Here is a 12,850-nt window from a genome sequence, read left to right as displayed (position 1 = left end):
TAGCAAGTACAATTTGCCTTATCTACTCCTGCTCTAAGAACTAAGGGTGGGTCCTGTGGAAAGAACAGTACTAGACCAGACATGATTCATGTAGCATGTTACGTCAACAGAGCAGGCTGGACAGTCAACAGAGAAGGAAACTCAGAGAAGTAAGGAATTAAATTACTAAATATACAAAACCCACCAGATTTAGATATGATGTGATTTTTGGCTAGATAGAGACCAGGATTTCAACCCCGGAATGCTCTTACTGTGTCTATTGTTGAGTGCAAGTCACCAGGGACTAAAAGCCTTGTGAAAAAGGAAACAAAAAACTTTGGACCCGAATGTAAGACTGCCCAAAACAAGTCTCTTCCCTGAGACACTGGCATGCTAAAGGGAGCAGCAGTCAACACCAAGATGCTGCATTTTCAAATTTCTGCCACCAACTCCTCTCCTACAGTGCTGCTGATGGAAAAATTGTCATTTCTGTTCCATTAATGCTTCCTTCTCAATTTTCAAAGCCTCCTTTCTCTTCAGCATTGGTAGGAACTCCTCTCCCTGGAGCAGCACGAACCTCAAAGAGAGCAACTGCAGTATATATGGCTGAGAACATGCTCAGTGAAATCATAATCAAGTTGCCCAAATAAGAATCAAGCAGTTAGTTTAGCACTTCTGGATATCTGCAGAGAAGTAGAATCTTGGTTATGAAGTGCTACAGCCTAACCATTTAAACCAGATTTTTCTCTAGAAAAGAGGGAAATGGAACTGTTTTTTTTCTTTTTACTACTCTACTGTGAGACTGAAGATAAAGGCTGAGAAATGCTTTAAATAGGCCATAATAAAATGGATGCCATCCATTCTATCTGTACAGATAAACCAATGACCTGACTGATGGTCACTTCCCTGCCAAGGCAGCTTGTAAAGGCAGTTTCACAGTGGTGCCATCCTCCCTGCCCAGAGCTCCAGGGATGCAAAGAGCAGCCTCTCACCACGGAAATAAAGGCCTGGTATCATGAGACCTCTTTCTTAAGGACCTGATGGTGTTTGAAATTACTCACTAACCAGTTGTTGTGTTTGCAAAAGGTGGGTGCCAAATCCATGTGTTTATACAGGCACACACCCACCTTTGTGGAAGAAGAGCAACACCTTGCAGAGAATCACACTGAAGGCAGCTCTCCTTACCCCCCACAAAGAAATTCTGTGTAAATAATTAGAAGGGGCAGCCATGCCCTCAAGAGCCTCTACCACCAAGGACAAGCAAAAGAAAGGAATGGGTTCCACAGTGCCAAAGCTAAATGAGAAATGCAGGATACTCTTCCCTGGTATACTCTGTCTAGAAACCAGTATCTTTAAAAAGCTCTTTCAAGAAAGAGAATTGAAAGCTACCAAAAACCAACCAACTAACCAAACAAAAACCACAAACAAACAAACAACCCCCCCCCCTTGCTAAAAAGAAGGTGTTGCTTTTTTTATCTATCAAATTAACAGAAAAGAAAAAAGCCCAGGAACCCTAGCTTTGAATTAGAAGAGAGAGCTTATATAAAATATTACTCTGAATGTAACTTGAGAAGAAATGCAGCTAATCTTTGTGCAGCAAATCTTACCAGTATAATTTTTTTCCCCTTTTACTTTTCCTCCTCACTTTTCATTTGTTAGGCCAATGTATCACAACTGAAATAGGTCAACAAGGCAGAAAAGGTTTTGATTTTCATAGGATAATAAGGAATGCTGTCATTTTTGCTGGGTTCTATATTCGAGCTTTTGACTGAAAATACTCTGCTAATTTGCAAGCTAGCCAATGTTCCCTGGAGAAGTAAATGATAGAGTATTTGAGCCTTAAACCCAGGAGCAAACGGATGTAAAACCTTCCACAGACATTATGCCCATCCAGCTACCTCTTGCCTGTGCTCAGCCTCTTTAAAGGCACAAGGCTGTTGGACAGAAGCCTGACATGTCTGGGGGTGACTGCCAGCCCTCAGTGACACCTGAGAACGTGAATGTCAGTCTGGGAATGTAAATGGCGCCTCCCGATAATGCAGCACCTCTGAGGAGCTGGATTGCATTGCCTGGAATTGCAAACAGCCCAATCCCTCCCCTGGAGACTTCAAATACCGATAGCCCTCTGGCCATAAAAATACTGTCAAACAAGCCCTCCAGTAACGAAGAACAGTCTGAAGAGAATAGCTCTGTGATGCAAAGCCAAGGAGAAATACTGCCTGAGAGGAAAAGTGTGTGTGGAGAAGATTATGCCTTATGTTTATGTAGTGTTTTGAGTGCTGTGTCCAGTTCTGGGCCCCTCAATTCAGGAAAGACATTGAGGTGCTGGAGCAAGTCCAGAGGAGGGCAAGGATGCGGGTGAAGGGTTTGGAGGACAAATCCAATAAGAAGCAGCTGAGGGAGCTGGGGATGTTTAGGCTGGAGAAAAGGAGGGTCAGGGGGGACTGTATTGCTCTCTACATCTACATGAAAGGAGGTTGTAGCCAGGCAGGGGTCAGCCTCTTCTCCCAGGTAACAAGTGACAGGACAAGAGGAGTTGGCCTCAAGCTCTGCCAGGGGATTCAGGCTGGACATCAGGAATAATTTCTTCATCAAAACAGTTGTTAAGCATTGGAATGGACTGCCCAGGGGAGTTGGTGGAATCACCATCCCTGAAGGTGTTCAAGAAACGACTGGATGTGGCACTCAGTGCCACAGTCTAGTTGACAAGGCCAAAGGTTGGACTCAATGATCTCAGAGGTCTTTTCCAACCTAAATGATTCTGCAATAGTGTATCTGCACTGTATGTATCTGTATATGCTTCTGTATATGTATTTGTACCTGCTTCAGGAGGACAAGCACCGTGATTTAAAAAGCAGACACAACCCATTTTCCATGAAGCTGCTTCTCCAGTGCCGAATTTCATTTCAGCCATGTGGATTTATTATTGCAGTGCAGACTCTCTGCAAGACACATCTTTGCCTTCTTGTGAGGCTTTTGTGTCAGGTGTCAAAGCCCAAAAATGTCACATGTAAAACTTTCAGTGATTTCAGAGGCTTGTAACTCAGCTCAGAAAATGAATGCAAACGGAGAGTTGTAGGGTTCCAGTTATTATGAATTACTGCAGTAATAAATTATATACAGTTTAAATATCAGAGCAGGTGGTTTGTGAAGGTGTTTGGAAAGTTTTTATATTTACCACCCAAATTTGTACCCAAAGTGCAGGAGCTATGGGAATCCTTAACTTTTATAAGCTAAGCCTATAAACTGAACTTATGAAACTGGTTTGGTTTTTAGCATTTCTTCCCTACAGGCATAAAAGTTGAGCTTGTGTGATAGCACGTGTCTATTTATTTTACTTGGCAGATCAAAAATAAAACCCAAAGTGCTGTTCTAAGGAGGCAGCAATCTGAAGGCTCTGGGAGTGGCAGCAGAACAGGGCTTGGATCCCTACAGCCTCTGCTACCAAAGTGTCCATCCCCAGACAGAGTTGTCAGCATCACCGTTTTCAAATTACTTGTCTCTACTTACAGACACAATTACACAAACCTCCTGGTGTGTTGTACTGCACAGCAGGATGAATCAGTGATGGGTAGTAAGGGTGAGTGCTACAGAACAGTACATACTAGCTGTATTTTAAGATGGCTGAGATAATCTCCAAAGAAATCTCAGAAGATTTCCTTTTTTGACTGCCTGGAGAATATAAAACGTACACATGTATTACTTTGTTGCTAACATTTAAAATTAGCAGCAAAGAAGCAGAATTACTCTTATACTACCCAATAGTCTGTGAAGCCTGCAGACTGGGAAGGGACCAGGAAATCCCACATGAGACTCCAAGTATAAAAATTAATGTATATAAAAATTACCAAAGGAGACAGTGCAAAGTCTGCAACTCATTTCCAAATACTTCTGCCTTAAGTTTACATATCTAAGAGAGTGATTTTTTATTTGGACAAAATTTTTTGTCTATTTGGTAGATCTCTCCTCAGCAGCACTTTCTTCTTTCTCTTACCCAAATTTTCCAACTCTCAATCGCATCCTACAATAGTTCTTCAGCCTTCTAGTACCAAAAGTGATTCATGTTCCTCCTTAGTGTTTGAAGTTTTCAAGTATTTTCAGATTTACTTCTGCTAGGCATCTCTTAGTCAAATTAATATATGAGTGTTTGCCTTGCTCTACTTAAATAACCAAGTACGTCTGTAGGTTGTTTTTCCCACTTAGCTTCTTCTCCAGCCTGGCAACCTCTAAATAAGGTGTTTGTACCGTGGGCATGCTGAAAGTTCAAAATGAGTGTGAGAGGGGAAATAAACACTAACAAATGCAGTTTTGTTTCGGCAGCTGCTGCAGCGAGAGCGTCAGTGAATGACGCGCCCCAGGATTTCAGTGATTAGGAGCAAACGTGGTCAGTTCTGATTGTGCCTCCTTCATAAAAGGCTGCCACCATGAAGTTTGACAAAAATTTGCATTCAGCCCTCAAGTTCTTCAGCTGGAACACTAATAACAGTGTTAGTTCTGGATGGAGCACTGGCTTGGTAAGCGAGGCAACCTTCCCATATGGAAAACGCAGATGGCCCTTGACATATGAAGCTTAAGATTGTTGGAGAAAGTTAATTTAGAAGTAATTTTTACAGCTGTGAAGAATGATTAGACACCACAGGCAAGCCAAATACTTTATGAAACACCATCAGCTAAGGTTGTAAAGTTTGCTTTTGTACACTGGGTTTGAAGATGATGAACATATTTGCTTGAAAAAGATATTTGGATTGCTTTCATTACACATATCTTATTACTAAAAAGCGCTGTTGACACTTTGTATAAAAGCAAGCTATATAGCTTAGAATAGTTGCAATTCATTTTGTACCTTGACTTACCACTTAATCTATATGCTTTGCAAAACAGTAACAAAAAAGTAAGTATTACATAAACAAAAGCTTTCTTTTGCTGCTTGCCTTTCTCAGGCTTTAATAGCAGTGTGAAAAATATGAGCTGAAAGAGGGAAAACTTTAGAGGATGATACAAGAAAAGATGCACTAATTTCAAGTTTTATGCCCATTAAAATAGAAACCACTGCCATAATTCTTTTCTTTTTTTTCAGTGTTTTATAAAATAGTTAAACAGCTCCTTCTGTGAAAGATCTGGAAGTAAGTTACTCTGAAAAAAGCCAGTCTTAGTAAGAGCACAAAAAAGAGTCCATTTTGGTAAGACTATAACCAAAGAAAGCCTACCAGTTGTTCTAAGTACATGCTGAATTTGTCATGGGACTACTGATGTTTAGCAAATGGACCTGTTTGCAAGACTCAGGTAAAGAACACTGTTGATCTTTTAAACCTCTTTGAGAATCCTTTAGCAACTGTATTTCCAGAGGGGAGGGGGATTTATTGTCCCACCTCTCCCCCCTCCCCAAAGTGACATTTCACAAGCAGTTGTCCATCACTCTGTTAGGCTGAAAAGCAAATAGAGCCATATATTGTTCCACAGACCTCTCACAATAGAAGATGAGGGGTTTGTTATAAGTTTATAAAGCAATTTTTTTATTAATTACAAAAGCACTGTTATACTAAGGGTTTACTCACACTCACTGGAAAGGGCTGTGTAACTGTCTTTGCTATTTAATATTTACATTTGACAGATAAATTTAATATTCAGATCAAACACCTCACTGAAATTCTGCTTCCAATTCATAATATTCATAAGTTAAATTAATTAAAACCACAAATATTTTTTACTGCTTGCCCCAATGGTTTTGTGTGTTTTAAAGCATTCCAAAATTTTGTTAGGTGAACTCTATCACAGTCTTCTGAACAATGAACCCCCAAGCATTTGTTTGATTTTCAAAAGGAAAAAATGTGTTCACTTACATGATTTCTCTTGTTTTCTCCATCTCTTATAGATGTAATAACTGTTTCAGAAAAAACTGTTGATCCAGTTTTATTATCTGTAACCTGACACAGCAAAGGAAGAACAAAATAACAAAATATCAAACTACATTTTTTATTAGCCCTTTGCTGCTCTCAGCCCTACATTCTCCAATAATTAACCCCCTCCCACCCCCTCCTTTTTTCCCCATTTTGCTGTCACTCATATTAAATGCTATTCTGAGGGGGAAAAGTAGATGACAAGGTTACCTCCTTATCTATTTAAAATGTCACTGTGATGAATGTGGCTGAGCAGGAGATGGTCATTCTTTTATGACCCATGTAATAGCTGTAGCTGTGTTCTGTTTTTAGGAGGCACGTTTTTCAACATAAATTATTATTTTGCATTAACCTTTTATGACATGTGTCCTTACACAGTGACTAATCAAGCACGTAAGATACAATAAAACCCCAAAGTAATTATCACCAGGAAAGTTTATGCTCCGAGTTATTTTATTCCTCATCAAAACATACAAAATTGGTTTTATTTTTGAAGGAAAGGTGTGTAAGAATGAACAGCTCACCATATACATGTTTTCTCATACCTTATCAATTTCTTGATGAGTCTGAACAGTTCTGTTACCAATTCTGGTTTCCTTGTCAGACTCGTTATGGTAGTTGGGAGGTAAGTTTTCAAAGTTTACTTCTGACAGCTTTTTCGCCCCTTCCTCTTCAGCTTCCATCTGCCAAATTTAAAAAAAATAACAAACAACTGAAAATTAGCAAAAATGACACAAAAGAGAAGAAGCAAAGCTTCTTGTGCAGCGCTTAGTAGCACCCTGTTTAATGACATTCTGCTGTTAGCACAGATGCCCCTGGATGGGAACGCTTACTCAGCTGCTTCAGACACTGAGCACAGCAGCTCTTCTAATGGACTAGAAAAACAGTGGAGAGCTAAACCCTTGAGCTCTGGGCTGTTAGAGCCAAAGTCAGTCCCTGTGAGGAAAAAGGGTGCAGACTAATGAACAACTGGTATCTGCACGGGCTGATGCCAGTCGAGAGCCCAGCTTTCTATTTTTCCCACAAAACCACTAAAGATTTAAGACAGACTTTCCTATCTGACAAAGAAGAGAAAATATTCTGGCAGGACAGAGAGACAAAGCCCCTCGGAATCAACAGCAGCAGTCCTATAGATGAGGGTGCATACATCCAGAATTTCATTCTCTATTTCAGTTCCCACTGTCATTGTTTGCCAGATGAAGAAGGGCATGAGTCTTGTAAACAACACGAACGCTGAATAAATCTTATCCCTTTGTTATTTGGAACCACTGTAACAGAGCTAGGAGGCCACAAGTTCAGCCAGGCTGAACAACTGAATTTTTCCCAAGATAAAATTTCTCTTTTTGGTGTGTCTGTTTATTTTAAACAACAGCTGCAAATCTTTTAGAGTGTAAAGCATTTATCTGCTAAGACGCAGCTCAAACAATACACATTTTGTGCAGTACATAGACCATTCCTCAATCCAGGAAGAGTAAAACAGGCAGAAATTTCGACAACATCTTTATTTATAACTAAGCGTATTTGCAGCACTGTAAAGAATGTTTTGTCTCAATGTGTTTTCAGTCTAAATTAAGTGGATGACAGAGACACACTTCAGCAACTGTCCAGATGACAGCAGAAGTTCAGAAATTACCTAATTATAATAAACCAAGGTCTGTTTCCCCCACTGGTTGCCAGTTACAGAGGTTTTTTGACTATGTATTTTTGAATGAGAGGAAAAGAGAACCTGGAAGATTCTTAGCATGAAGGGGGTGAAAGCACACAAGAAAGGGGAGTGCAGGGACAACATCTTTTGACAAGCGGTATGAGACAATGGCTCGGGGTCTGGTCTCAATTCCTGTCTTTGAAATGGGTCCTGTTAGATTCTGGGTCATCAATTTGAGATCAAGACACGGAATTACATCTCATTCTCCACACGCGTTTTCAGGACTGTCTCGCAGCTTTGAATCCTGGTTTGGGATAGTCGTGTGTCTTAGCTCCTGCTGCACCAAGACAATATAACTGATCCTTCCCTTCACTCCTCCCCTCGCCACGTACTGTTCCTTTCTCACTCCTGGGATCCAGACGGGACTGTTTGCCCGCACCTTTGCCTCGCTGTCCGCCGGCACCGCTGCGGGAGGGCGGCTGTCCGGGGTCATCGCAGCGATGCCCGCACTCGGCGAGCCCCGAGCCTCCCCCCGGGGAGGCTGCCAGGGGACAGCGACAGCGCCGGGGCAGCGCCGGGACCCCCGCGGCCGGTCCCCCCATCCCATCCCCGCCCCGCCTGCGGGGGACAGCGGCTGCTGCGCCGGGGGGATTCCGGGAGCGCTCAGGTCCCGCCCCGGGCTGCGGCTCCTCCCGGCAGCGCCGCCCGCCCGCTCCTTTGTCCCTCGTCGGGCGCGGGTGATGCTGGCGGCGCTGCCCGCAGGTGCGGCCCTGCCCGGGGGGCTGAGGGGCGAAGGAGCCACTCACTCACCACCCCCACCACCCCCGGCCGCCCCCTCACCTCCTGCACCGCGTTGCGCAGCTTGTGCTGCGTGTCCTCCATCAGCGCCTCCACCTCCCGCAGCATCTCGCCCAGGCTGGCGGCCCTTCTCCGCCCGCCGCCGCCCGCCGCGGGGCAGCACAGCACCCACAGCAGCGCCCACAGCAGCGCCCATCGCCGCCCCGGACCCGCTCCCCGCCGCATCCCGGTGGCCGCCGCTCCCGCTCCCGTTGCCGCTCCCGCCGGGGCCGCTCCGCGGTGCGGGGCTGGCGGGCGGAGCCGGGGCGGGGCGGGGCGGGACCGGCGGCACCTCAGCGCTAGTCCGGCCCCGCAGACCCCGCTGGAGCCCCCGGCCCGGGGAGTGCGAGGGGCAGAGCAGGCAGTGGGGCCCCGGGCAGAGAAACTCGCCCCGGGGGTAGCGGGGAGGACAGGAGGGCAGAGATGCTGAGGGAGAGGAAGAGATGCTGAAGGAAAGGGGAAGATGCTGAGGGAAAAGAGCAGTGCGAGTTTCCCGTTCAGACACGAGACTTTCCTTCTCTCGGTGTTTTGAATAGGTTTGATGCGAAGGGGACGGTGAGAGCTGCGTGGCACCTCCATTATGTGTTTTGCTTTCCAGGCTCCGGCGAAGACTCTCAGAAGATGTTTTCAGCTCCGAGGACCAGCTCGGTCTCAGAGGAGTGACATCTGGCTGGCCAGCACCCCACTCTCCCTGGTTGATTCCTTCCAAAGTTTTTTTAAAAAATACTCAGACAACATCATAATTTTGTATCTCTGTGTGTATTCCCCAATTCCCACATTACTTTTCCTCTTTGTGCTTCACCCCAAGAACTTCACGGACAGATTTTGCTGCAGTCAGCTTGCTGCTCTGGGGCAGCACTGCTGTTCCAGGAGGGAACTGTCCCATAAGCCTCATTTTATTTTGGAGCCTGAGTGAGGAGTAAAGGTGAGTAAACTATTTAAGTCCTGCAAGCACATTATTACAATAGTCAACAGTATAAACCCAGTGCTGTTGTCAGGCTAAGGCAGCTTCAGTCAGTTCTGAATGCTGGCAGAAACACAGTAGAGAGCAGCAGAGATGGGAAGGCCCCTGTGTCCCCAGAGGGAAACCCTTCTCTCAGTCTCCCAGCCACAGCACATCAGGCTCCTGTTCAGTGCCACAGAAGGTTTCATTCTGGACACACCATAAGACTTAGTGTATTGGTACAGTAGTTTGATTTTTCTTTTTGTAGCTGCCAACTTTTGGACTACACAATTAAAGTAATAATGAACATTAGTAGCTATCTGGAATCACTCAGTAGTTGAACTATGTTCCATGACATTGTAGGAAGTATGGCATTTGGAACAATCCTTTACTGGCAGAGAAATGTTTAGACAAGATACTCCTCTTTTCCACCTCTGTTTTTATGGTTAGGTTTCCAGTTCACCCACTGTCTCAAATCAGCTTAATAACATTCACAGTTTACAGGTGACACTTAAGTAACATTTAGAATGTTAATTTTCTTAGTTTTGAGGAGTAACTGAAGTTTAGATCAGGTACAACGAAAACATTTAAAAAAACTATTTGAGGCCCAAATTCCCAAAGGCCATCAGATTCCTAAGGAAATGGATTAGAAACTGGATACTTCTTTCTAATATCTTTGTAAATTTGGGCCTCAAACCAATTTTTCAAACAATCCAAACATATATAAATGTTAATTGACTGAGTAGTTTAGAAGAGGTAGATCTAAAGAGCTAGTCTCTCTTTCTTGCGATGAGGTAAGGGCCACAGTCCCAAACCCTGGCTTGGCAAGACTCTCCCATAGTGCCTTCAATGAATGTGGTGACATTGACGGGGCTGACAGGATATGAACTCATGCATTGTTTGGCCAATTATCCAGATGCTGCAGCATACACTTTATTCAGTATTGATGCAGTGAATCAAGACTAAATTCATCTTTCAACATGGAGAAGTACTGTGGAGTTAACTTACAATGCAAGCACAGTTACTCTGACTGTTTTAATGGATTGTAACTCAGTTTTTCTAGCTCCTTTGAGTGAGCTTTCTTCGGACAGAAGTTGAGCTGAGTGCTGAGGATGCACTTGTATCCCAGAATGGAAGATCTGCAACGGAACTCAGTGCAGAATAACTCTTCTGGTTTTCCTCTGTCGCCTTGGTTTACGTCACAATAACTTTCTTGTGCACACAAGGCTTTAGACAGACTATGATTAAAGCCAGGGGAGACAAATGATGTCTTCTAAGCTGAACCATCAGGAACCCTTAGGGTGCCTGCTTAGAATTGCACTTCACCCCAGAGCTGCTGAAGTGCCCTGCACCCATAATTGCATTTGCAAGGACAGCCAGGGGCACAGGGGTGACAGGCCTCGTTCATATGTTGAGTCAGGTGATCAGGTTAACACAAACCAGATCTATTCACAGGGCTCCCATGAGGTGCCTGAGCTCATCAGCCCTACTGAGAGACTGAAATACATGAGGGCACGGGGCTATGCACTTCTTTATTTCAGCATAAGTATTTAATTACTTATACTGAGAATGTTAAACCTGGGTTATCTCCCACTGAGGCTAGTGGGAAAATTCCCATATATTCCAGAGGGGCTTACACTCTATCTTTAAAGAGAATTACTGAGGATCAGAAGGAGTTTATAGTATTGATCACTTCTTCTGGTCATTTGTTCTACTATTTTTATCTTCTGTGATTGAAGCAACAGTGACAACAACAACAACAAAGAAAAAATGTAAAAATTCATCTGTATTTAACCTAACAGAACCCTGTCATCTCTCTACTGTATTTTTACAGCAGGAAGAAAGTCATGTCTATTGAAAATATTGCTTCTGTTTAAAAGCATGCTGCTGGGGACATGGGATTAACCATGAATAGCAGGTTATTATGTTAGACTGGAGCAAAGTCTTGTTTAAAATGATATTAGGTCAAAGATGTCAGAGAATATGTTTTGGACTATAACAAATTTTCATAGCTGACGTGCAACTCAGAGAGATAATCTTTTTCCAAGACAAACCAACATAGCTAAAAAGCATCTCTTCCTGAACACATATATTGCACAAAACCCAATACATTACACAAAAGCACATATAATCTTTCTTCCAAGATAGAATTTATTCTTAGACTCTAGACAAGATGAGCTGGAATAATTTTAGAACAAATATATGCATAGTTAGAAAAAGCATGTTCCAGAGATATCACCTAAAAAGAGTTTTTAAGGCTTAGATCAGCAGCCATACAAGACACTTAAGGCAGATTTGAGGCAAAGACTGCCCCCCCATCATGGGGAATGAACTCTTGTCAAAGGCAGACATCATCTGAATCAGTGATTCTGGAGAATAAAAACCACCTTCTGGTTGGATGAGTTTTGAGACAAAAGGCCATTGTTCCTGAAAGCAGCAGGGTAGGGAGTTGTGCATCTTTGATTTATTTTTTTCCCACACATTGTTTATTCATTTAAAGGCAGTACATTATATTCTCTTTTCTGTGTTTCAAACATCTGTTATTTTGCATGTCCATTTACCAATTAATTAATAGAGATCTCTTCCCTCTCCAACAATTGTGCTGTGAACAATCAATCAATTAGTTAGCTGCAGAAAAAAAGAATAGCAAGATGTCTGGCTAATATACAACCTATAATACAAGAAGAAAAGGCAGCCTTCTGAAGTATGTGAGTATAAACAACATCAAACATCTGTACAACAAAGAAAAAAATCTATCACCAGCAGGCAAAAATTCCAGAAACAGAAAGCCTTAATTCCTTGCTGAAGGGGGAAGGAGGACATGAGAGAGGGAGAGCAGAGTTAAGAGAGGGAATTAACACCAGTTAGATTTGCAGTTTATACCGTTTTAAGCTGTGTATGTCTCAGCTGTTCATGTGAATTCCCTCCCAAAGGCTGAACCACACGGCTGGAGTCAGTCCAGGATGTTTAGGATGTCAGCAACAAGTATAATTACCTCGTGAAGTTATTTCCTTTATTAGTACAGTATCAGTCAGGGGTTTTCCACGGGAAAGACGCTCTCCAAACAGATTAAGATGTGGTAAAAGTATTGATTGTCTACTCTTTTTACTGATAATTTGCTGTATCAGATTACTTGGGCGTATAAAGCTCTAAGTTGTAGTACAAATGTTTTTCTACTCACATGAGGTTTTACAGCATGGAAACTTGTAAATGTTGGGACTGAATAACTCGAAGTATAAAAACCCACAGTTATTTTGCTGGGTCAGCTCAGTGTTTAACTTTCTGACCATTTTTGTACGTTAAACATATATAAAATTTTTTAACTCAACCTGACATCTGGGAGCCTTGGAGAAGATTTAGGAAAGAATTAGGCATTTCAAAGCAATTAGGGCAGAATCAGTTAATGATCATAGTTTTGTCAGGTCTTTCTCAAGTAAATAGGTGTTAAGGACACTGAAATACTCACATATGTTTGGGAGAAACTTGACTGCAATGAGAGGAAGGGTAACAGTCTGAATTTTCTTGGAATTATGGGTCCAGAAAAATTTC

The 12,850-nt window shown here is 42.8% G+C and overlaps 1 protein-coding gene across 1 annotated transcript in view; it reads right to left on the bottom strand.

Annotated features, from left to right (window-relative positions):
* Positions 1-8,559, bottom strand: part of DKK3 (dickkopf WNT signaling pathway inhibitor 3) — a 30,215-nt gene extending 21,656 nt beyond the window's left edge. The window contains exons 1-3 of the mRNA XM_027651169.1: positions 8,362-8,559; positions 6,422-6,559; positions 5,820-5,903 (exon numbers count right to left, since the gene is read on the bottom strand). Coding sequence (XP_027506970.1) covers positions 5,820-5,903; positions 6,422-6,559; positions 8,362-8,544 — 405 coding nt within the window. The 5' untranslated portion in view covers positions 8,545-8,559. The remainder of the gene's footprint in view (positions 1-5,819; positions 5,904-6,421; positions 6,560-8,361) is intronic.
* Positions 8,560-12,850: the final 4,291 nt, after the last annotated feature.

The sequence above is a fragment of the Corapipo altera genome, unplaced genomic scaffold, assembly GCF_003945725.1.
Source record: "Corapipo altera isolate COAL_440 unplaced genomic scaffold, ASM394572v1 78, whole genome shotgun sequence".
Taxonomy (NCBI): domain Eukaryota; kingdom Metazoa; phylum Chordata; class Aves; order Passeriformes; family Pipridae; genus Corapipo; species Corapipo altera.
This window is presented reverse-complemented; position numbering and strand designations above follow the sequence as displayed.